The 24,341-nt window shown below is 30.3% G+C and overlaps 1 protein-coding gene across 1 annotated transcript; it reads left to right on the forward strand.

The window, feature by feature from the left end:
- The first annotated feature begins 5,008 nt into the window (after positions 1-5,008).
- LOC130445984 (uncharacterized) lies at positions 5,009-22,115 on the forward strand. The gene is made up of 3 exons (XM_056781929.1): positions 5,009-5,108; positions 17,090-17,126; positions 21,474-22,115. The coding sequence occupies exons 1-3, from the start codon at positions 5,031-5,033 to the stop codon at positions 22,061-22,063; spliced, it is 705 nt and encodes a 234-aa protein (XP_056637907.1). The 5' UTR covers positions 5,009-5,030; the 3' UTR covers positions 22,064-22,115.
- The last annotated feature ends 2,226 nt before the right edge of the window (positions 22,116-24,341 follow it).

The raw sequence follows: 24,341 nt of genomic DNA on the forward strand, positions 1-24,341 counted from the left end.
TCATTTTAAAGTATTGTCAGATGTCTGTGATGATGTTATTCTACCAGCATTCGATGTAGATAACGAACAAATACACACAACATGAAAAGTCTTGAAACCCCTGTATTTATAGCGTAATCTACTTGGCTAGTAAATAGGAAAATCATCTCGGAGGCTGTCAATTGGACTTTTAACTGTATTTTGGCACCTTTTATGGATTGGTAAGGGGATATACCAAACAACAGAAGACTTTCACTTTCACCACTCAATACAACTAATTTATAATTTTCTTGATTTTACATTATATAAAATTAACAATAACAAAAAAAAAATAGAATATTATACGAATTCAACAGAATTGTATTGAGAGAGATAAAGAACGTATATATCAAAAGGATAAACAGACAGTATAATCAATTAAGGAACATAACAGAAAATAAGCATCAAAATGAAAAACATTTTTCTTCACCATATGTACAAGCACAACCATCATATTACTTCAATAAATATGATATTAATACCTAATGTAACTCAGTATGTCATGTGACTAACTAAGAAAAATACATTTTTTTTGCCAAAAATCGATTTTATTCATGAATGTAATGTCCTTTAAGAGCAATACAAACATTGCAATGTTTCTCTAACTTCTTGATGCCGTGCTTGTAGAAGGATTTGTTTTTTGCTTCAATATAGGCTTCAATATCAGCAATTTCTTACCAACGTCCATTTTTTTGAGATCAGCGAATAGCCAGGAGTCACTAGGGGCCAGATCTGGACTATATGGTGGATGAGAAAGCGATTCGAAGTGTAATTCGTTCAATTTAACCATCGTTGCCATCGACTTGTGAATTGATGCATTGTCTTGTCGAAACAAAGGTTTTTTCTTCGACATATGGGGCCGTTTTTTTCTTGATTTTTGCATTCAAACAAACTCGTGCATGCACAATATTCCATGCGCATCCCAAAATACTGAAGCCATCACTTTCCCAGCTGAGAGCTTTGGACGCTTCGGAGGTGGATCACCGGATGCAGTCCACTCAGATGATGATCGTTTTAATTCCGGAGTGAAGTGATGGATCCATGTTTCATCTATTGTCACATGAAAAAAATTGATTTATTACGTGTAAACATGGCCAAACACTGCTATGAATCAACACGTTGATGTTTTCGATCGATTGTGAGTAAACGCGACACCCATTTTGAAAAAAGCTTTTTTATGGTCAAATGTTCATGCATAATTGTAAGCACAGTGCGTTCTGATATCTCATGCAATTTCAATTTACCATTAGATATAAACAATTTGTGGATTCTTTTGATGTTTTCTGGAGTAATCACCTCAATTGGACGACCAAAACGTGCACCATTATACTACGACTACGTTTAAATTCAGCCAATAACAAATGGTTCTTTTCAATGAAGCAGAGTCCGGATAACATTCTTAAAACCATTTCTGAGATCGTACAGTATTTTTTTTTCATCAAGAAGCAATGATAAATTAACACACGGAATTGTTTTGAAAATAACAAAAGTAGCCTCACCCAAATGGTTGTTTTTTTCTGACTAATCGGAATGTCATGAAATTTTACACATAGTTTTTTGAAAGTATTTCATTAGACTAAAATCTAGAACACCCAAAAATGAAAGAAGTGATATTAGATAACTTGTAATGATTGTGACGCTGTCTACATAGGGCAAACATCTCAGTATTTAGAAAATAGATTAAAAGGTCACTAATACGATAAAAAAATTCCATTAACAAACCATGAAATACCAATAAGAGAATTTTTAGAAATGGCTCATATACATAGGAACGAAAAGTTAATTAATAGATGCAACATATTTTTGAAATAGAACAACTGAGAAAAAATTATATTATGTGGTTATAACGGAATTTTATTTTGATATTGTTGTTGTGGGTGATTCATGAAATTTTACATTGCCAATGTCAAGTTATATTATGATAAAAGCCAAATTGTTCGAGACGTCGATATTTTTAACTTCTTCAACTAATTTTCAATCAGAAGAGAATCAAAACCAAGACATTTATCAACAAACAACAAAAGAAATTTGCTAATAAATCAATATAAATTCATTTGTTTTGGGTATATTTTTTTTTAAACTTTTTGAATTTGTACGTTAATAGTTTATTTAATTTATGTTTGCTTCTCATTAGGAACATTATCACAAAAATTGCTTTAAACTATGGTTTAAACTGGACCAAATATGAATTAAAATTTATGTTAAACTTATTTTTTTAATGTCAAGAAGTAATGTCACAGACATTACTTTTGACAGATTGGGCCAATGTTAGGTATTAGTCTACATACTTTAGATATCGCACGATATATAATCATTTATATAGAATCAACAGATAGAGCTTTAAGCTGAATTTTTCGAATATCTATCACTCCGAAGTGATCCAAAAGCTTCACACTATCTTAATAAATAATCAATATCTTTCAAAACCAATTAATAGAATTATTAAACAACGTTTATATAGATTTCATAATAATAATAACGCAACACCAAATTTAGCAACAAAGCCAAACAAAGAAAAGTACATGTTCAGCTTTACCTGTCAATTATATGAAAAACTAAAATATTTTCTATCTAAACACAATATCAGTGGATGCCATAAATCAGAGAATAAGCTTTACCCGTGGTTTACAAAATTAAAAAACAAAACTAAGACTAAAAAAATCACTTGTTATTAACCCCATACTATTTTTAAATTGTCCAAAAAATTATATTGGAATGACTAAGCAATATCTAGAAAATGGAATATATGGTCACAAATATACTAAAAATGCATCAACTGCGTTCGACAACATTGAAAACATGATTTTGATTTTAGAAACACCGAAATATTAGCCCACGATAAAAATTATCAAAAATTAAAAATGAAGGAAATTTAAAATAAATAAATTTTTAGTAAATGATGAACAAGATATAGAAGACTTGAGTAAAATTAATTATAATTTAATATAGATTACATATCGTTAAATGTAAATGATACTGTTATTTTTTTCTCATTTATTTATACTATTTCTATCGGTGGGGTGAATTTATAAACACGGTCTCTCATTTATTTAATTTATTCAAACATTTACACTGGACTTAGTTAACTTATATAATTGATTTAAATTCACCGGTTAGTTTTATATTTCGTTCCGTTCATGACTATGACTATCCATTATAAACGAATTAACTCCGCTAAATATGCTCGATTTTATATCGGAAACGACATTCCTAGAATTCTAGAAAGTAAAAAAACAAAAACAAATAAATAAAAAGACTTTCCTAGAAATTAGTTAAGAAAACACCAAATTTTAGAATTCTATAATAAACGTACAGGACCAGCTTCACGGCCTATACCGTTGACGAGTTGACGTAACAATACGCATAATTTTATTATACATTTTAATTTATATTTTATCCAGCTTGAACTATAGTTTTAAGTTATTTTTAGAGAACAGAATAATACCAAAAAAGAAACTAAAATCTCTACTAGATGAAACAGTAAAAATATTACAGCCATGCAAAAAGAAAATAAACGAGTGGAAGGAAAATTGTGCATAATTAACTTCACAAGAGAGTAATAAATAGAATGAGTGAAAAACAATTACCTCAGAAGAAATGTTCCAAACTATTCATGAATTGGAACTAGAATTCAACCCTCGACAAGATGATACGACATCTGAACGTCGAAAATAGTATTATTCTTAAGGCCGCTTGACATGATGCAAGACAACGTGCAAGAAATTGCATGCAATTTATTGCAAGGTCAATATATTGCATAGATGAATATTGCATTTTATTTAATATTTGTGTACGGTTTGAAACTGAAAATAACAAAACTAGGTAAACAAGAAGAAAGTGGTCAGTGCATCACTAGCATTGATGATAACTTCTGTTACTTTGCTTTTGGAGTGTGTGTGGACAGAAAAGAGTATCAATCAAAATCCTAACCTCAAATTTTATTTAATATTTTGTGCCTAGCTTAACAATGAGAATAAAACTAAGATTTACGAAAGTCAGCTAATCTGTTTTGCCAAAAGTAACTAGATTTCTCCCTAGAACTGCAGCTTGCACGCAATAAAATGACATCCAACCGATAAAGCTGCAAGTGCGTGATCTTGCGTGGAACAATCAGCTAAACTTATCTGCGCATGTTTTTGATCAAGAAATATTGTGTCTTGCATTGCCTTGCACGTTATCTTGCATTATGTCAATCGACCTTTATTCACTTCTCTTAGCTTTGTTATTTTTATTTTTAAACCGATCACAAAACATTTAATAAAATTTGAGGTTAAGAAATGGTTTATTTTTACTTAAGTAATTTTGATTAGTGGCAATAATAACACAAAGGACTTGCATAATGTCAAATGACGTGCAATATTCGTCCATGAATTGATCTTACAAGAAATTGCATGCAATTTCTTGCACATTGTCTTGCATCATGTCAAGCGGCTTTAGAAGGTAATAGCTCCTACATAACCAACTTTTCTGTACATTTCAGTACATATAGGTTATAAATATAATTTTTTAACTTTGTTATGATTTAATTCTCAAAGACCAATTGTTCCAAGGAAAATATTTCAACCATTTCAGTTAAAGTGTAGTTTTTAAAAATTTTTTATTCGAGTTTTTACATAAGCTAAATCTCAAGAATAAGGAAAATTTCGGAAAATAGTAATAATAGACATACACGTAGTGCAAATTCAAAATAAATTGGACGATGTGTAGGTGCAATTGATTTCGGTAAAAGCGGATACTAATGCCAATAAAACAAGTAAAATAGGCGTTGAATCATATAATTATAGTGATTGTTAGTGACAATAAACGTCGATATTGAAATAAAAACGTTATCAAAAAGCTTTTAGAAAGGATACGTGCACCTGCGTTAGTATTTTCTCTACATCAGGAATGACGTAGCGTAAAAAGTAGGGGGAAGATAGAGTCCCTACCCCGAAAATCGGGATAAGAATTCTGAATATAAAAGCTTTCGTGGAGTATGGCTACCGCCACAAGCTATCTTCATCTATTCTTATATGATGCGGTCATTACTTGTGCTCGTTGCGGTTGTTGCCGCTTTATTTTTTATTTGCGTTCAGTGTGCACCCAAAGAGGTAAGTTATTCATGCCGGTTAAATTTTAAAAATAAAATACTTCCAAAGTGCGCTTCGGGATAATATGAAATCGTCCATCCAAATTTTAATTATTAAAATAGTTTTTTGATTTGATCCAGTACTTTTAATATAAATATAAAATTGGTTTTCAATCATTACCGATAATTTATATTTTTTAGATTATTGTGTATTGGATACTAATTATTTTAAATATTTATAAAACTATTTCGTATTTAAATGAAATTGAATTTCTACGAATTTTTAAACAAAAAACAAAAAAGATTTACAAACACTGAGTATAAAATTGCTTTTCAACATTTTGGTGAATTTCAATGTTTGTGCGTGAGTTGTTTAGATGAAAAAAATTACAGTAGGATTGAACATAGTTTTTATAACAAGAATTTATGAACATATTTCAAGATTAGTTTTTCTGATTTTTTGTACATTAAATTTTGAATTGGTATAATATTAACAAAAATCTGTCTCTCTATTTATGAAAACAATTGGATAAAAGCTGAAATTTTGGTATTTACGATTTTATTTATATTTGACTCAAGACTTTCGTTCAATGATAATTAAATTTCGTACTCACTTAGTTTGAAGTTTTTGTGTAATTTTGATTTTAAACTGGTAGGATATTTGAAAAAAAATTCTTTCTGCTTGTTACAATAGGTGGATAAATCATCTAATTATTCACTATATTCAGTATTACCTGCCTTTTGTTATATATGAAAGTTTTCAAGCCAAATTTTTGGATATTAAACATTTATAAATATAATTCAATGATAATTAAATTTCGTTCTCACATAGTTTGTGGATTTTGTGTAATTTTGATTTTAAACTGGTAGGATATTTGAAAAAAATTTCTTTCTGCTTGTTACAACAGCTGGATAAATCATTTAATTATTCACTATATTCAGTATTACCTGCCTTTTGTTAAATATGAAAGTTTTCAAGCCAAAGTTTTGGATATTAAACATTTATAAATATAATTCAATGATAATTAAATTTCGTTCTCACATAGTTTGTGGATTTTGTGTAATTTTGATTTTAAACTGGTAGGATATTTGAAAAAAATTTCTTTCTGCTTGTTACAACAGCTGGATAAATCATTTAATTATTCACTATATTCAGTATTACCTGCCTTTTGTTAAATATGAAAGTTTTCAAGCCAAAGTTTTGGATATTAAACATTTATAAATATAATTCAATGATAATTAAATTTCGTTCTCACATAGTTTGAGGATTTTGTGTAATTTTGATTTTAAACTGGTAGGATATTTGAAAAAAATTTCTCTCTGCTTGTTACAACAGCTGGATAAATCATGTATTACCTGCCTTTTGTTAAATATGAAAGATTTCAAGCCAAAGTTTTGGATATTAAACATTTATAAATATAATTCAATGATAATTAAATTTCGTACTCACATAGTTTGAGGATTTTGTGTAATTTTGATTTTAAACTGGTAGGATATTTGAAAAAAATTTCCTTCTGCTTGTTACAACAGCTGGATAAATCATTTAATTATTCACTATATTCAGTATTACCTGCCTTTTGTTAAATATGAAAGTTTTCAAGCCAAAGTTTTGGATATTAAACGTTTATAAATATAATTCAATGATAATTAAATTTCGTACTCACATAGTTTGAGGATTTTGTGTAATTTTGATTTTAAACTGGTAGGATATTTGAAAAAAATTTCTTTCTGCTTGTTACAACAGCTGGATAAATCATTTAATTATTCACTATATTCAGTATTACCTGCCTTTTGTTAAATATGAAAGTTTTCAAGCCAAAGTTTTGGATATTAAACGTTTATAAATATAATTCAATGATAATTAAATTTCGTACTCACATAGTTTGAGGATTTTGTGTAATTTTGATTTTAAACTGGTAGGATATTTGAAAAAAATTTCTCTCTGCTTGTTACAACAGCTGGATAAATCATGTATTACCTGCCTTTTGTTAAATATGAAAGATTTCAAGCCAAAGTTTTGGATATTAAACATTTATAAATATAATTCAATGATAATTAAATTTCGTTCTCACATAGTTTGTGGATTTTGTGTAATTTTGATTTTAAACTGGTAGGATATTTGAAAAAAATTTCTTTCTGCTTGTTACAACAGCTGGATAAATCATTTAATTATTCACTATATTCAGTATTACCTGCCTTTTGTTAAATATGAAAGTTTTCAAGCCAAAGTTTTGGATATTAAACATTTATAAATATAATTCAATGATAATTAAATTTCGTACTCACATAGTTTGAGGATTTTGTGTAATTTTGATTTTAAACTGGTAGGATATTTGAAAAAAATTTCTTTCTGCTTGTTACAACAGCTGGATAAATCATTTAATTATTCACTATATTCAGTATTACCTGCCTTTTGTTAAATATGAAAGTTTTCAAGCCAAAGTTTTGGATATTAAACATTTATAAATATATTTGAATGATAATTAAATTTCGTACTCACATAGGTTTAAGATTTTATGTAATTTTGATTTTAAACTTGTAGGATATTTGAAAAAAAGTTTTCAAACCAAAATTTCAGATATTCAGAAGTTATAAACTATTCTAATAATAATTAGAATTTGTACTCACATATTTTTTTGGTTTTATGTTATTTTTAATATTGTTGATCAGCTCAAATCGTCCAAAAGAATCAAACAGAATGATAAACCACAAACAAGATATTTACGCGGCATCTAATCCACTGTATTACATGTTGCGCTGGACTGCGAATTTCTCCAGTTAAATCACGCCAGACTGTTTAAAACCGTCTGAATTATAACGTCGATTATCAAAAGAGCGCACAGAACACGTTTGTGTATCCCAATTAAATAATCACACTGCAATTAAGAGGTGATTTATTGAGCTGCTAACTTTCTTCAGCACTAGTATTTAGTTTGCATGAGGTCTTACAACGCAACTACGAAGTATTGAAAATTTTCTTTTGAATACGTATTAGTTTCCATGATTGTTATTACAAATATGGAATTATAATTTTGAGAGTTCTGCTCTGCCCTGGTTCACCTGTTCCTTTATATTTATAACATCATCAAGTCTACTTATTGTTCGGTGATTTTTACATTAAGACTCAAACTCTCTTTCTCATATTAGACATATCAAGATTTAGACGTTATACCCTCAGTTTCCATTAACTTCGTTATATAAAGGTACATCCTCCATATTTAATGATATCAGCTAGTATACCATTATTTAATCAACATTTGTTCCATGAGAAGGAATTCAGACTGATGTTTTTGCCCGTCGAATCATAATTTTTTTTCCATTTCACCTTTATTTAATATCGTTTTGAAGTGCATTTTCCCATTTTCAAGTTTTCGTTTATACTACTTTATTGTCCCATTTTTTAATTACATTCTCATACACTGCGTATTTTTGTTTATGTGTCCCTAGGGTTTTTACAAATTTATGAAGAGTTTTTATTTAATGAATAATTTTTCAATACGCTTGAGTGTAGATATTCGAACTATTGTAGATTTTTGTACTTGTTGTTTATAGAGACAACTTGTGGTGAAAAATTTTCTGCAATGTCTTTCTAAAAATTAGCTTGTGAAAGTTTTATCGTCTTTGTTAAATTTCCAGTGATTTTATTGGATTTCGTGCTGAAATGATGGATTGGTTAATACGCTTTAATAGCAAACCAAACTAAAAATTGGGAAACAATAGTTTCACTCACTTCAAATAAAGAGTAGATATAATTTTAATGAAAAAAAACTTAGATGCTTTGACAGGCGTCAGTAACAAAGCAGACTGATAATTTTTTGCGCTCACTTATTACATGATTTTTTATTCTGTTTAATACCACGTAATTTATCATAAATACAAGAATCTACATATCTCGGAATTTGTAAGAGTACAGAGACTGTGATGGGCAGACCATATAAAGTTAATTGATGAACAGACATTGATGAAAAATGTACTCCAACTTTGTGTGCGCCAATTTAACACATAGAGAAAGGTGGCAGGAAGAAGTCACAGAAGATAAAATCAGTTTTCTAAAGATACGCATTTGGAAGATGTCAGTTCTGGACAAGAACAACAGGGAAAGAAAATGGGAGGTCAAGGCTAGCAGCGGGCTGTAGCACCACAGAAGAAGAGAATAATACAGTATCATCATCGTATTTAAATCATTCGAATGAGGTATTAAAAAAGAAGAATGTTTTAAAAATTCACGGTGTTGTTTCTAGCTTAAATAAAAAACTGGAAGATCCTAGCTCAAAAAATGTATTACATTTTTCTGTTCATCCCTTTTTTACTTTACTTTAAAAAACGCTGTTATTTTTTGCTCGAATTATTTAACTCTTTTTTGGTGATATGTTCTAATAGGATCTTTTCTTTCAAATAAAATTATTGTGGCTTTGTTGACACAAAACAATGATTATGGAAAACAAATGTCTTGTTTCTTTGTTAGGTCAATAACTTTTCAAATCACCTTCGTATGTGTATATCGTTTGTTTTTGACGTTTCTTATATACCAATTTTTATTCATCAAATACGCAATGTATTTATTTACATTTTATATATTAACCTTCGATAAAGAATAGGTAAAGGGTATTTCGTTTTTTAACAAATATTTTGGCAATCCCTAAAGTTAAATCCGGAACTGAGGTGTTCTTTATATAATTGACGTACGATGGCTACATATACAATCCTAATTAGATTTCCTCCAATTAGAGCAGGTAAATATAAATCAATTTCCATTTAACTGCCCAATTTACGTTTTAATAAAACCTCAGAATTCACTATATCTTCAAAATATGGAACAATTAGTTTAATTTCTGAATAAATTTATACCCTTTATTCTTTATACCCCAAAAAATAAGTTTAATCAAAATATAAGACATTTAACTTCACTACACTTCTAGCTAGTTAACAAATTAAAATGGATATTTAATAAATAAAGTAGAATGGATCAACTTGTTTTTTAGAACTTGATGTATCCTAAAATATATTCATCCTAAACTAACTATTCCAACATTCCAAATACTTTTCTTGAGCTAAGAAATATTTTTGATGAAGGAATTTATCGTTAGTTAGTTCTAAAACATTTTTACGTTAAGAAGATGATGAAATAACAAAATAAAAGAGCGCAGAATTGTCATGTTATATTCTAACTATACTAGATATTATCTATTATTCAAATTAGTATAAACAATAATCATAAGTGGTTATTCAACACGGGAATCATCAAATTAACAAAAAATATGGAAAGCTTCGACCGTGCACGGACGAGACACACTTTTTTTCAATTACCAAAATGGTAAACAAAAAGTCTGCGAAAATAAATGAATTTGGCATCGTGGCAAAAGGTGTAGTGAAATATTTGCAATTACCAAATCTGGAATATTCCACTATTTCCGAAGGTTGTTTTTTTGTTTGAATCTTTTAAGACGACGTACCTGTCTGTTTTCTACAGATAGCTACCTTGTGAGTCCGCTTATTTCTCCACTTGTACTCAAACTTTTGTTCTTGACTTAATCTCTAACCGCAGGTCTTTTTCAATGATGTTTTGGTTATAGACGAGAATCTTATTTTCAATGTTTAATCGTGAGCTTTTGCCAATTAGCCAGTGCATGTTTCTGATTTCAATTCAGATTTGTTTCCTTATTGCAGAGGTATTCTGTTGCATTTTCTTGTCTAAACTCGATAAACTTTGGCTTGAATGTCCATTTTTTCATGCAGATTTGAATTTTATTTAAGCTCCTTTGTGAATTCTTCGATGCGCTTTGAGGAGTTGAATGTTTTGAAAAAATGTCTGTGTCATTAGCAAATGTTGCAATTTTTGTTTACCTGGTTATTGGCAGATAAGAATAATAAATTAGCTAGAGTCCAAGTATACTCCTTTTTGGTACCCCTGAATTGACTGGGTGTAATCCCGTATATGTTTCTTGACATTTGATAAAGAAACGCAAATATGATTTTGATAATAGGTAGAAGTGATATGGAACTTTATTTTTGATTTCGTATAAAAATTAATTATGCCCAATGTTATCAAATACTTGGTTGATATACAGAAATGCTGCTGAGACAAATGTCTTTTCTTCAAACGCTTTATTTGTATTTTCTACCACTGTATGGTTTTGCTCTATCATGAAACTATTAGAAAGTGTTGAAGAATCGATTCTGTCTCTAGCACCATTAGGTTCTGAATACAACAACGGTGTGGACGTTCAGTATGTTTCCAAAATTTGCTAATTACAATTTTGCTTGGGAGATATATGGAATTTTTCTCACTTGTACATTACATTATTAATTAAACGACTGTTTAATATTTTCTCAAGGTTTCTAATGTCCATTAAACTTTTTTTTCTTAGTAACGTAATTATAGTTCATTCCTATCGAAATTTCAGTTATTATAAGTATAAATATGTACAAAACAGTTCAATATATATCTATTTTAATAACTTGATCGACATTTATAACCGTCGAATGATATTATTAGAATATCCTTTTAGAATTCTAAGCCGCGTCGCTGTATTTATTCAACTGTTTCATTCTCTTTTCAAACATCTCGCTCTAAGGAAGATTGGAATTTCTTATGCCAAATATGTATTTGCGAAATTGATAAAAAGTGATTGATATTTTCTTTTGCGACGTTTTTTTAAAATAGGATTATAAATATTACAAGTATACAAGGTATACATTCAATGAAAAAATATCTTTGGAAATGATAATTTTTTAAATGTACTGAATATGAATACTTACATTTTATCTGCACAGCACACCATAAGTGCAAAAATAGGATCTAGGCTACTAAATAATGAACATATATTTCATAATTAACATAATGATTCAAAGGATAAATGCTACGGACATAGTAATAACTGCAAAAATAAAAACATAGGGAAGACTATGACAAAAAAAAGCAAGACAACAGTAAAAGAAATCCGAAACTTTACTTTCACATCTTCTTTTTCTTATTCTTACTTTTCAGCTGTCGAAGAAGCCTTTCTACCATCCTTTTTCTTTCTTAACCCCTTTTTGTCTCATTTGGTTTATTTCTTATTTTACTGATAGTATTTCCCGCTCCCTTTACTTTTCTTGAAAGTCTGTTTTCATTCTGAAGATATTTCCATAATAATTTGGCCGGTTTCTCTTTGTTTTTCCTACTATTGGTTTTTGTTTTAATATTTTTCTTATCTGTCCATTCCACCATTTGACCATTTTCAATGTCTCGACTTTGCATTTCATTCCATTTGAATATTGATCCTGTTGCTTAAAATTTATGACTATTACTTTGGTTTTCACGAGTACCCTCATAGATGTTAAAAATGTTTCAACTTCTTATGAGGAAGGTTAAACAATATGAAATAAAAATTCAGTTATATTGAGCAATGAGAGGAATTACTCAATGCAAAACAATTAAAAAACAAATAGAATTTGAAAATGGACATAATCAACGAGTGATACAAACAGAAGAAGTTGAACAAGCAATACAGAAGCTGAAAAAAGGTAAAGCAAAGTGAAGAGGACCATAGATTCTAACTAAACTAACCATGAATCGATCAGAAAACTAAATATTGAGAAGTATGATTTTACTGCTCGTAAAAAAATATATTATATCGGATTAAAATTATTAAACGTGATTCTGAAATTTTACAAATTTATCGTAGAGCAGATTCTTTGGAAAGTGACAGAAAACCAGTTAGAATAATTTAAAAAATGGGCTTTCGGAAAGGAAGAAGTACAAAAGACGATGTACACGTATTTATATCAAAACCGATAATATAGATATTTGATAGATTTGATATGAACCACCGTTTAATTGCGGTTTAATGCGATCATATGAAACACAATTTTCATAAAACCAGATGAAAGTAAAACTAATAAAAATCGAGTATAATCGAAAATCACGATCAATAAAAATTTAGAATGATACAAAAAACTATTAATAAACATTTCTAGACAACAATTGACTAAATTAATCCTTATCAAATAAGAGAAAAAGTTCGAGTTTGTAAATATCCTAAAAGTATATCAAAAACAAAGGTTTGCAAAGAAAATAAAGGAAAATAATGAATAAAACAATTTCTTACAATAACTTAGAGGATTAGAATGTTTATAGAATATAGAATTTATTGCAATGGACAATTATAGAAGTAGATAAAATTTGACGAAGACACTAACGGCGCAATAAGTCAGTTTGTTGACAAGTTATATAAATTCCATCTTACCTAATCATCAATAATTTTATATCTAAGAATAACATTGACCTATTACAATTTATCGGAATCTCACAGTCGCTATTTTGAATCTGGATGAAACAGGGAATGACATTTATACCGTAGATTTCCAAATTATGTCCATTTAACGAAGAAAGAAGTAGCTCCAAGATAAGAAATGTTACAAGAACATAGTTGGCGAATGATACGTGATACCTTTATTAGTAAATGATGTCGCCACGTGTAGTTATGGTTTCTTAACGAAGTGGTCAGAGACAAAACACGAAATCAAAAAACCCTTGGCTAACTAATACTCATATTGGCAATAATGAGGTATTTTAGATAAGATGACCTATGAGGGATTATCACGATAAAGTGTATACTGTGAGATATTAAAGTGAACTGAACATTCTAAGAAAGTAGAACCTGGATGGATTGGTAATTGTTATGGAGAAGGTTTTTACTGCTGTCGACTATTAAAGACATTTCGTACTTAGGCGTAAAGGCAAAATAATTGGATGAAAAGTATATCTAATGATTAAGAATGCTGAAACAAACACAAAAAAAATAAAATTTGTGAACATAATGTATAAACCGCAATATATACGAAAATTTTAGCATAACATTTAACGCGAGGTCCATAGAAAGAGTGAGTAAATTTATATATATATATGGGATTTCTGAAGTCTGGACATCAGACAAAGAAATCCGCATCGAACAGGTCCAAAAAGCATTTCTGAAACTTTGAAAAGTGCTTAATTTTTCCGATTTTGATCTTAATCTAAGATTAAGATTCATTAAATGCTACGTGTGGTGGGTGCTTCTCTATGGTGTCGTATTAAAGAATATATAGAGGCTTTCAAAATGTGGATATATCGCAGAATCCTCGGACAGCTAGACTAACAAATGAAGAGATACTAAGACATGTTAACAATCAACGAGAACTATTTGAAATAATGAAAAATAGGAAAACTGTATATTTAGTGTTAATTGAGGGCAAAATCGGAAAAAGGAAAATGTCTTGGCTGCGAAATATTAGACAATTGCATTAGAAGAGGAAGAAGAATTGAAGTGACGGACGTGATTTTTCATCAAAATTATTGGTTTAGTCTAAATCCAATTTGTTTGTTATATTCCACATCTATTACGATCTTCTGTGTCTGCTCCATAATCTAATCTTTATATTGATTAATTGTAATTATGAACAGCTACAGTTCATTAAACGTTCCACATTTACCTACAAGTGCGTTTGACATATTCTAAATAAAATCCCATCTTAATTTAGACATTACATGAAAAGAATTACGGAGATTATACAAATCTATTTCAGTCTCCGAATTGGTTACCTTATATAAAGAAAACTTGGTCAAAATATTATATCATTGACGAATATTATTTGTGGTATAAAATTAAAAAATTGACACAATAAATACACGATAAATTTATTCAGTCATCATCCCTTGTGTTAGATAATCATCACTATTTGGTTTGATTCAAATATGTAAACTATTTTATATTGGTATTGATAAAGTAATTTCAACAGTTCTAAACAGAATGGGGGTCAATTGATTGTGATAATGCGACATGTTTTATCATCTTGGCCATTTGAGAGATTCGGTTTCAGATATGGAAGGTCATAATTCTGATCCAAGTTTACTAGATTTTTTAAGAATGTCGTTGGTATCAAAGAATACAGCTATAATAATTCCAGCAAGATGAGCGTCAAATAAACCTGGAAACCCCTTACGAATATTACGTTGTCCGCCAGAGTTGGTGTTACTAAGGCACTTTTATCTGCTTTTACTACTATTAAGCAAGTTGTGGATATCATTCTCAGAGATGAAACTTAAGCACAAGTCTAAGAGTTGACAGGCTGTCATGAATGTGAGCAACAGACTTCACACAAGCGGGACACAAAGTACAAAGAATTTAGAGGGTCTAATACATTAGATAAATTTTTTGAGAAAGCAAATTGAAATTGTTTGTTGACATTATTGATAACATTCATGAAGAAAACATCAATTATAGGCAGTGTTTAGGATAATAGAACGAAAGTAATATTATAAATTCCTAATAGATTGAAAATCCATTAGAATGATTTTTTCGAAATTTAGAAATTGTTTTACGCCTTTATTTATCTTTCATGATTACTAACTCTAGTGGAAAAAGTTTATCATCGACCGTGTTGTAGCCGAAAGTGAAGAGAAAGACTGGTACATTAACAAAGCAACATTAACATTAGCAAAATGTCAAAAGATGAAAGTGCCCCACATATGACCCAAATTAATAAGCACAAATATCAAGAGGCTGTCGTCAACTGAGGCGGATACATTTTGAGAATTAGAGAGTTATTGTTATGGACAGAAGATTGTATTTACAATTTACAATATAAAAATAAGGGAAATTCGCTGATAAAACTCTGGTCTGGTGGCAAAAACTACCGAACCTACTTATCGTCAGTTGGTTTAAAAACATACGAGAATCATCTAGACAAAGATAAGGAAATACATTGATAAGGATTACTTTCAACGATTTGAAATCTGCATTAGACTCAATAGATATAAATATTGTGTGGGATAGTATGGAGAAAATAGGAATCACTACAAAAAGAACAGATATATGCAAACTTAAGAGTGAAAATTCAAACAAACTGAAGGAGATCGTCGGAGTTCAGGATGGATATTGGAGTGAAACAAAAAGACAGTTTTAATCCTCTTCTATTTGTACTTATCATGGATAGAATAATAAAAACAATAAAAGAGAAAAACTGAAGACTATAATTGGCTGCAGAAATTTAGAACCAGTAAAAACAGACGGATTAGTATATGCAGACGATACAGTAACAGTAGTTGATAAAAAACTGAAAGTCATATAGATAAAGACAATGGAAGTAAATATCAATACATGCAAAAGGATGGTAGTGAATCAAAAAAAGGACCAAGGGGAAGATTTAATAATTAAAATACAACGAATGGATAGACTACTTTTGAATAACTGGGAGCCATTCTGAGTCACGTGAAATAAAAATAGGAGAAGATATAAAAACAAAAGTAGAGAACTGTACCAATATTCATATATGGAAGTGAAACTTGAGTAAAGAACAAAAAGATACAGAGTAACATAGTAGCAGCTGAGATAAAGCAACTAGGGAAAATAGCAGTGAAAACGAAGATGATAAGATAAGGAATATGGTAATTATAGATAGAAAAGCTCAAAAAGGAACCAATAGGAAACAAAATAGTTGAAATATGTTTGAACTGTACGCATACACAAAGCTCGATAAGAAAAGTGACAGAAGCAAAACGATATAAGAAAAGAAAGTCCCAGGAAAACTTGGCTACAAGTATTATAGGAAGAAGACAATGGAAAATAATATAGCACAGAATGAAGTACCAAAGGATCGAGAAGAGTGGAAAAAATATATGAAAAAGACAATTAAAATTTCAGTACTCTAACGCTCGAAAGGGCATGAAAAGTTCTAGACAACAACAAGAAAAATACGAAGAAGAACAAATTAATCAATTCTTTTCTGTCAGTACCTAGCTTTTCGTTTCTAATGATCATATTAAATTATTTGTTTTTGAAAATTGTGTGGTTTCCGAAGGCCCAGCTTTTTATATTCCTTAGCGAAGGATAGCATCAATTTTTTAATGAAAAATCATGAAACGTTTAAAAAAAATATTATGTTTAAGCGTTAAAAAAGTGTAAATAAAATTATGGGTTACGATTGTGTTTTAAATTTTTGAACATTGTTCAATGTATAATAATACTCATGTTTTGGTTTCAGTTCTCTTTATATAAACAAGAGCCTGATAGAAGTCCAAGTAAGTAATAATTATACGCTTTGTAAATATACTAATATAAGTAGCAAATTATTTCTGTTTGTTTATACACAAAAAGCTGTAAATATCAATTCGTTCAACTGGAATATTCAAAAAAATAGCTTCAGTAGCGTTCTTATGGACATGGAGAAACAATGACGTCACACCAAGATTTTTGAAAATAACCGATGACGAACAAACCATCTTCTTCGGTAATTACACAGTTGCGATTTAAAAAATTAATACTAGAATATGATAAAGCTACATTGGATCATTCATTTTAATATGAGAACATATACTTATTTTTATTGTGCTTTTCTCCACACTCACATTTTTAGATTTAAGCTTTCATAAAAGTTTTGAGACTTTGTCTTAGTATAGTTACTGCAAATATAAAATGATCGTCATGAAAGCAACGACTCTCCAATTCCATAAACAATATTATTTATACAACTATGTACAGAAAAATTGTTATTAGACGTTGAACTTTTATTGCTTTCATATTGCTTTAATACATAATGCTCAAAAAGGGCTGGATATCTCTGAACACATACGAGGGATGTTAATAAAAGGTTACAAGGAATAGAATTTGACAGCTAGGGATTGTGGAGAAATTTCGTTTTTAGAGTGGAGACAGTAAATCTGCGGTAGAAATGACAAAAGTACAAGCAAGATTTTTATGAGCAAGCAATATTGTGGAGATCTGGGTTGGACAAGTAATAAGCATACAATGTATAGCGAAAGTGTCACTCATTTTAATAGAGCACACAAGATATATTAAGTCGCATTGTGCCAAAGAAGTGGTCGACCGAGTTTTTCAACAAATAACTGGTTATGATCACCGAGTAAATGAGTCAGATCTTGAACTGAACTATGATAGAGTGCAACATATCGTTTCTGATCATTATCCGATATATTTAAAAGCATATAGTCTCATATTTCTTTAACGTTACCATTCCACGAGTAGCTGTATCAGATTGAACTAGGCTATGGTAGTTTGCAGCGTATTGTTTCTGCGAATGTTACCTGAAGAGCATAAAGTTACAAAGACTCACATATCTTCAACGTTGCCAGTCTGATGGCCAACATTTATGTTTATGATGGCCAAACTACCTGAATCATCACCTACAGTTGATAAAGGGAATTAAGTGGTGTTTGATGGATTATCCACAGTTAAACGAAGGTGTCTTAGCACACAGCGATGCCAAATGCAAGAATTGTTGCGCTGGTTAAAATGGGAAATTTGAAATCATACAGCAGAGATTTGGCATTTTATTTTTGAGTTTGAAGGAGTACTTATTCAGCATTTTGATGTGAATACACCAGCCAGGATCTAATTTAATGGATAGGAGCTTGATTTCTACGAGTTTATGCGTTCTAATAAAAGTTTAAATAGAATTGATGATTAGATTAAAGTGTTTCAAATATTTTTTTCTGTAACCTCTTTTTATCATCTTTTGTTAAAAGCTTAGCTAAATCCCGATGTCTTTCTACTTTTTCGTGCTTTATATATATTTTAAATTATTCGTTCTTCTATTATTCTTCAGTTGTCCTTCCTCGATTTTGTTTTGTATATGTTCAAATTTTCTGTATTTTGTTTTGGTCTTTTTGTTTCTGTTTTTATTTGTTTTGGTATTTACTTTTTGACTGTGTGAATGTTATGATAGGGTATTTAGAAATTTTTTACCTGCTCTAATTCTTTTTGCTTTTTTATTTGTCTTTTTGTTCTTTCTAGACCTTCTAACAAAACGGTAAATAATAATAGTATATATCTTTACTATCGTTAATAATGACCAATTAATAGTTAATTTAACTTAACATTTTTGCCCAATCCAAAATTGGGGGTTGGAAGATGGAAAAATAAATATAATTAAATATATCAGTGAGTTTTGCTATCGATTATGTTAGTATGAAAAAATTTTGAATTATATGTTATCATAATGAATATTAAGTTACATAATCGAATAGAACCTAGTAACTTTACAACCAGGTGATTAACAACTAAATATCTATGAGACAAATGTGACGATTGATATAATTCGTGTTACGATTTTTTCAATTTATTTGTGTAATTTGCGTTTCTATATAATTTGTTGTATATACACTCATCTGTACATATATTCCTTTTTAATTTTTATAATTATAATTTTCTTCAATCATATAGATATTTTCTCAATGTCTCTATTAAATTTGTCTAGGGGTAAAGACAATTAAAGCGAAACATTATACGGATTTGAAATGTATGGACGTTTTAATTATATTAATAAGCTGCAAACTTCAGTAGCAAATTTGGTCTCAATATGTAAAAATCCTTGCCTTCTAAGCGTTTCATTTTTTGCATTGTACGAAATAAGATGAATGTGCTGGGTATTTCGAAATCAAGGCGTATCAAAGGCATCTAGGAAACCAGATGAAAAAAGGTTTAGTCCCATAACCCTATAACATAATTTGAGTTCTTGTGTTATTGAGCAAAGTTGTCTCGAATCAACAACTAGAGCCATATATCAAACAGTTGTCAAGTATAATAATTTTATTATAATAAAAAATAGCAGCACTGGCTTGACACTACTTAGTGATATATACAGTAAGTTTAAAACCACAGATTCAATGTTAGGCTCCACTGGCATCGTTCCTATATCTGCTCATTTTCAATACGTTTCAGGGATTGTCCAAAAGCTTTTTGACTTTATATCTTCGATGCTAAGCTCCAATGTTTCTTTCCTATATCTGCCCATTTCCGTTACGTTTCTGGAGTTGTCCGAAAACTGCCTGACTTCACATCTTCGTTGGTAACCTTCACCAATATCCTTCGTATATCTGCTCATTTTCAATACGTTTCCGGAATTGTCCAATAGCTGCCTGACTTGTTTTCTAGTCATTGATACTGCGAAAATTATCTCATGTTTTAATATTTCACTATTATTCGGAATGTGCTCTTGATAAACTACTTGTTTTATCCTTTCTCATCCAAAATAATCCATTATTGTGAGGTCTGGGTATTTAGCGGGCCAACATGTCACTTGACTGATTATTTAGTTAATCAGCAACCTATTAATAGAATGAGCAGAATAGCCTTCATAATGAAAGAAATGAGTTTGTTTAGCATTTAACACAAGTTCGTCAATAAATCTCCGCAGACTTAGTACGTAACTATGCTGGTTTAACGATCCTTCCATCAAGAAGAGTTCTATGATTACCAGTCCGTATGACATGGCATACCAAGTATTCACTTTTTTGAAATACTGCTTCCCTTTTTTTTGATACATAATGGGGATTTCCTTCGCTTCAAAATCGATGGTTTTTGGAAAGCGGAACACCATTTGTGGCGAAAGTACTACCTAGGAAACAAAGACAAATAGAACTGTAGTCGCATTCTTTTTGGCACCTTCTTTTAAATTGGGACAAATTTTAACTGTATTTTATAATTATGCATCGATTTTTGAATGACATTTTCGGATCTGCATCTATTGCATTTAAAGCAGCAACAGTTCCTTCATTAGTTTCATCTTGATCTTTTGTAATTTTTTTAAGGATATAGTAAAATATTATGTAAACTCTCTCTCTCTACCTTACACTAGGGTAACAATAGATAACACGTAGCAAGTGAAGTGGCGTCATTGGATACCAGATGTTGCCATTGACGTATACGAAGTTGCTACAAAATTTTTCTGGTTGCGACCAGTTGCTGCCGATCATCAACAAAATAGAGGCAACTATTCGTTCGATCTTAAACGTTCTCGCGTATATTTTTGATGTATCCATGGAATGGTCAAAGGAAAAAACTGTTATTTTTGTATATGAAGCAATCACAAAAACTACTAGTGCATTATCCCCGAAGAAAAAATTAAGTTGGAGTATAGACATTGTTTATCTTTTCTATTTGACGTTGATATACCGCGAGAGGTGAGATCTACTGATATGAAAGGAAACCACCATGTCGTTTTTTCCCTCGTTGAGGTAAAAAGACATAAGCTGCCGGTACAATTATTTTGTCAGACATAATTATTATTGTTTAGCTCCGGCTACTACTGGTTGTTGGAGGCAATTTAGTTGCTTTGATATAAAATATTTCTCGCATGGTATTTACGTCGCAATGAACTGGTTTCCCAAAGACTGTTTCATGCTATTTATTGTCAATTGTTACCTTGGTTTAAGGCCGGCTTTAGAATAAATTTCTTGACCATCAGTGATATTCTTCTAATATATATACTTCTGATACAAAGTTTTTTATGTAAATAGTATTAATTAATGTAAATAGTGTATATAGCTTTTTCTGAGTAAGTATTCATATTTTATTGAACGAGTAAAAGTGATATTTTGAATCAAACAAGATATATTTTTTATTTTCAGTACGCATTTTGGAAACCATTGGAGGAGGACATACTTTAGGCAGAACAGCTTTGAATAGAATCGAAGGAGGAAGGACTTTGTATACTTCAAAGAACGGGCAAGTTACTGGCAAACTTATTTATCCCGAAAAAATTAATTGGGATATCCTATTAGCTAGAGGTCTAGATAGTATCGGCGGGAGTAATTTACTTGGAAGAGATGCCATGCCAGGTGACATTGGATCAGGATATCGACTAAGGAGTTTGGATAGTATAGGAGGAAGTAATTTACTCGGAAGAGACGCCATGCCAGGTGACATTGGATCAGGATATCGACTAAGGAGTTTGGATAGTATAGGAGGAAGTAATTTACTTGGAAGAGATGCCATGCCAGGTGATATTGGATCAGGATATCAACTGAGGAGTTTGGATAGTATAGGAGGAAGTAATTTACTCGGAAGAGACGCCATGCCAGGTGATATTGGATCGGGCTATCGACTTAGGAGTTTGGATAGTATAGGAGGAAGTAATTTACTTGGTAGAGAACTTGATGATATTGGTGGTGGTAATTTGATTGGTAGAGACGCAATGCCATGCGATATTGGTTGTTAATATTTGATGAAGATTGAAATTATTGTTTGAATAAATGTTTTTACAATAATCACTGGAAGGTTTTTATTTCAATTTCCAATTAAGGATAAAATATCTAAATCTTGATATAAAATAAATACTACGTTGTAAGAGAGGTAACGTTATAAACTAAGGATATCAAATTTCAGGTAGGTTTTCTTATTCCAGTACGAGGATCACTCTGTATATTTTGAGATGACAGGAAACTAGTTCTACTAGCAACACCGCAGTTTCAAAATATTTATCTGCAGCTGTTCAGTTTGTCATTGTATATCACTGTATTCGCTTTTAAGTTGTGGTAGCGTCGGTTACAAAAGTTGATTGATGAAGGTGCTGATTACTTTGGACATAAATAAAATCATTTTTTTCAAAAATACTTATCTTGTATCTCAAAATCTCGTAGTAAAGATTTATTGACATTATTAACAGCTAAACCAAAATTAAAACCACGGATAAACTGTGACATCGTCATAAAAAGTATGGTTTTCTTGGTGGAATTGTACAACATGGTAAGACTAAAGTAGGAAACTCGTTGAGTACTGGGTGGGCAACTAGGAATGGCCGTCGGCCATATTTCAGAAACGATTATATCAAAGGAAAAAAAAAATAATAACAAAAGTAACCTTGAGCACCAGGTGAAAATTATTTACAAAATTTTAGAACCACCCCTATAAGGCGTATTTGAAAATATGAAATGAAAAAGAAAAATAAATTTTTGTTAAAATTTATCCAATTAATGAGCACTTTAGATACGATAATCGAATTCTGCGCATTTTTCCGTTTCATAAGTTTTAGTATATTTCTTTAAGCAAAAGTAAGGACCTTGATGTTGTTTGAAAGAAATTTTCTCCATCAATACAAAATATATAAATTCCAAGCAATAATATTTTCAAAGGAAACCAAATTAATATTAAAATAGCAACAACCACATGTTCTAACCTAGAAATCTGAAGAAATGTGTTAAGGCTGTTAAGGTGTTAAGCTGTTAAGGCTCAAAATAATCTTATTATTACGGCTAAGAGGCGGTAGATAGAAGTAAAGCTAATGTTACTAACAATGAGAACAGATCATTTAATAAACCATGTAACAAATTAACAAATTAGGTGTTCAAAATGTCGTCCAATTTTTTCTATAGATGACTTCAGTCGATGGCGGGTAGATAAGACAGCAGATTCAATTTCTACTTTCAATTCTATCATCTCTTATCGTTGGCTACAGAAATGGACTATAGAATAATAAATTGCATACTTTAATCTCATAAGATTGGATAGCCAAAGAAACTATTACAGTGGAAACTATCTAAAATACGAAAAAGAGGAAGACGGAAAATATCGTAGAGTTAGGGTATTCCGTAATCTGTGAAAATAGACTAGAGTCGATTTTCAAACAAAAAAAATAGTAGTAGGATGAAACCCATTGGTAAATTTGTCATATTGTTGACATTTGATAGTTTTCGTCACATCTAAAAATATAAAAATATGCTAGGTACTCCATAAGAATTTAAAATTTTTATATCGTTTCCGTATGAATCGGAGTCGGCCTACATGATTTATTATATAAAAAAATTCAACATTAACATAATCTACTCAACTTTCGGCATCATAAACCTATTCACTAGAGATGGGATTCTACTTATAGATTTAAGTACATAGTTCGACTTCGTGGAATATTGAAAAAATTATGTTAATTCGAAAAATTTTAATTTATCGACCTTTTCGTTTTTACCTATACGAGTTTTGATGAGAAAATTAATTCTGGAATGCCATTTTCATCGCCTTATCCCCAATCTAGCCTAAACTTTTCCGCTACAGCAAATTGTTTATTATCAAGAAGATGTGGAATTCACATGGTGCTAAATCTAGTGAGTGAGATTGATGTGGACAGCCGGATGGAATATTTTTCACCTTTTGTACGAATTCATTTGTCCATTTGTGGACCCTTTCATTTCATCTCTGAGATATATTTATTGATACTCTAACTTAAAGTACAGAAGCTTTATTATTCAGACTAAAAGTATCCACCTGGATATATATAATTATTTTATTTTTAGAACGAGAATCAAGCTCGTTAATCCTTGGAGGAAGATTTGGAAGAAACTGTTTTCTTGAACTAGGCGGGTGCTATGGCAAACGCTCTATGAGGCAAATTCAACATGAGTAGGTATATTTCATACATGATTGAACATAATTATGTACAGACACCCTTTTAGCTAGTAGTTTATTACCACTGTGAATAATTTGTTATTATCAAAATTATCTCA

The sequence above is a fragment of the Diorhabda sublineata genome, chromosome 6 (assembly GCF_026230105.1).
Source record: "Diorhabda sublineata isolate icDioSubl1.1 chromosome 6, icDioSubl1.1, whole genome shotgun sequence".
NCBI classification, from domain to species: Eukaryota; Metazoa; Arthropoda; class Insecta; order Coleoptera; family Chrysomelidae; genus Diorhabda; species Diorhabda sublineata.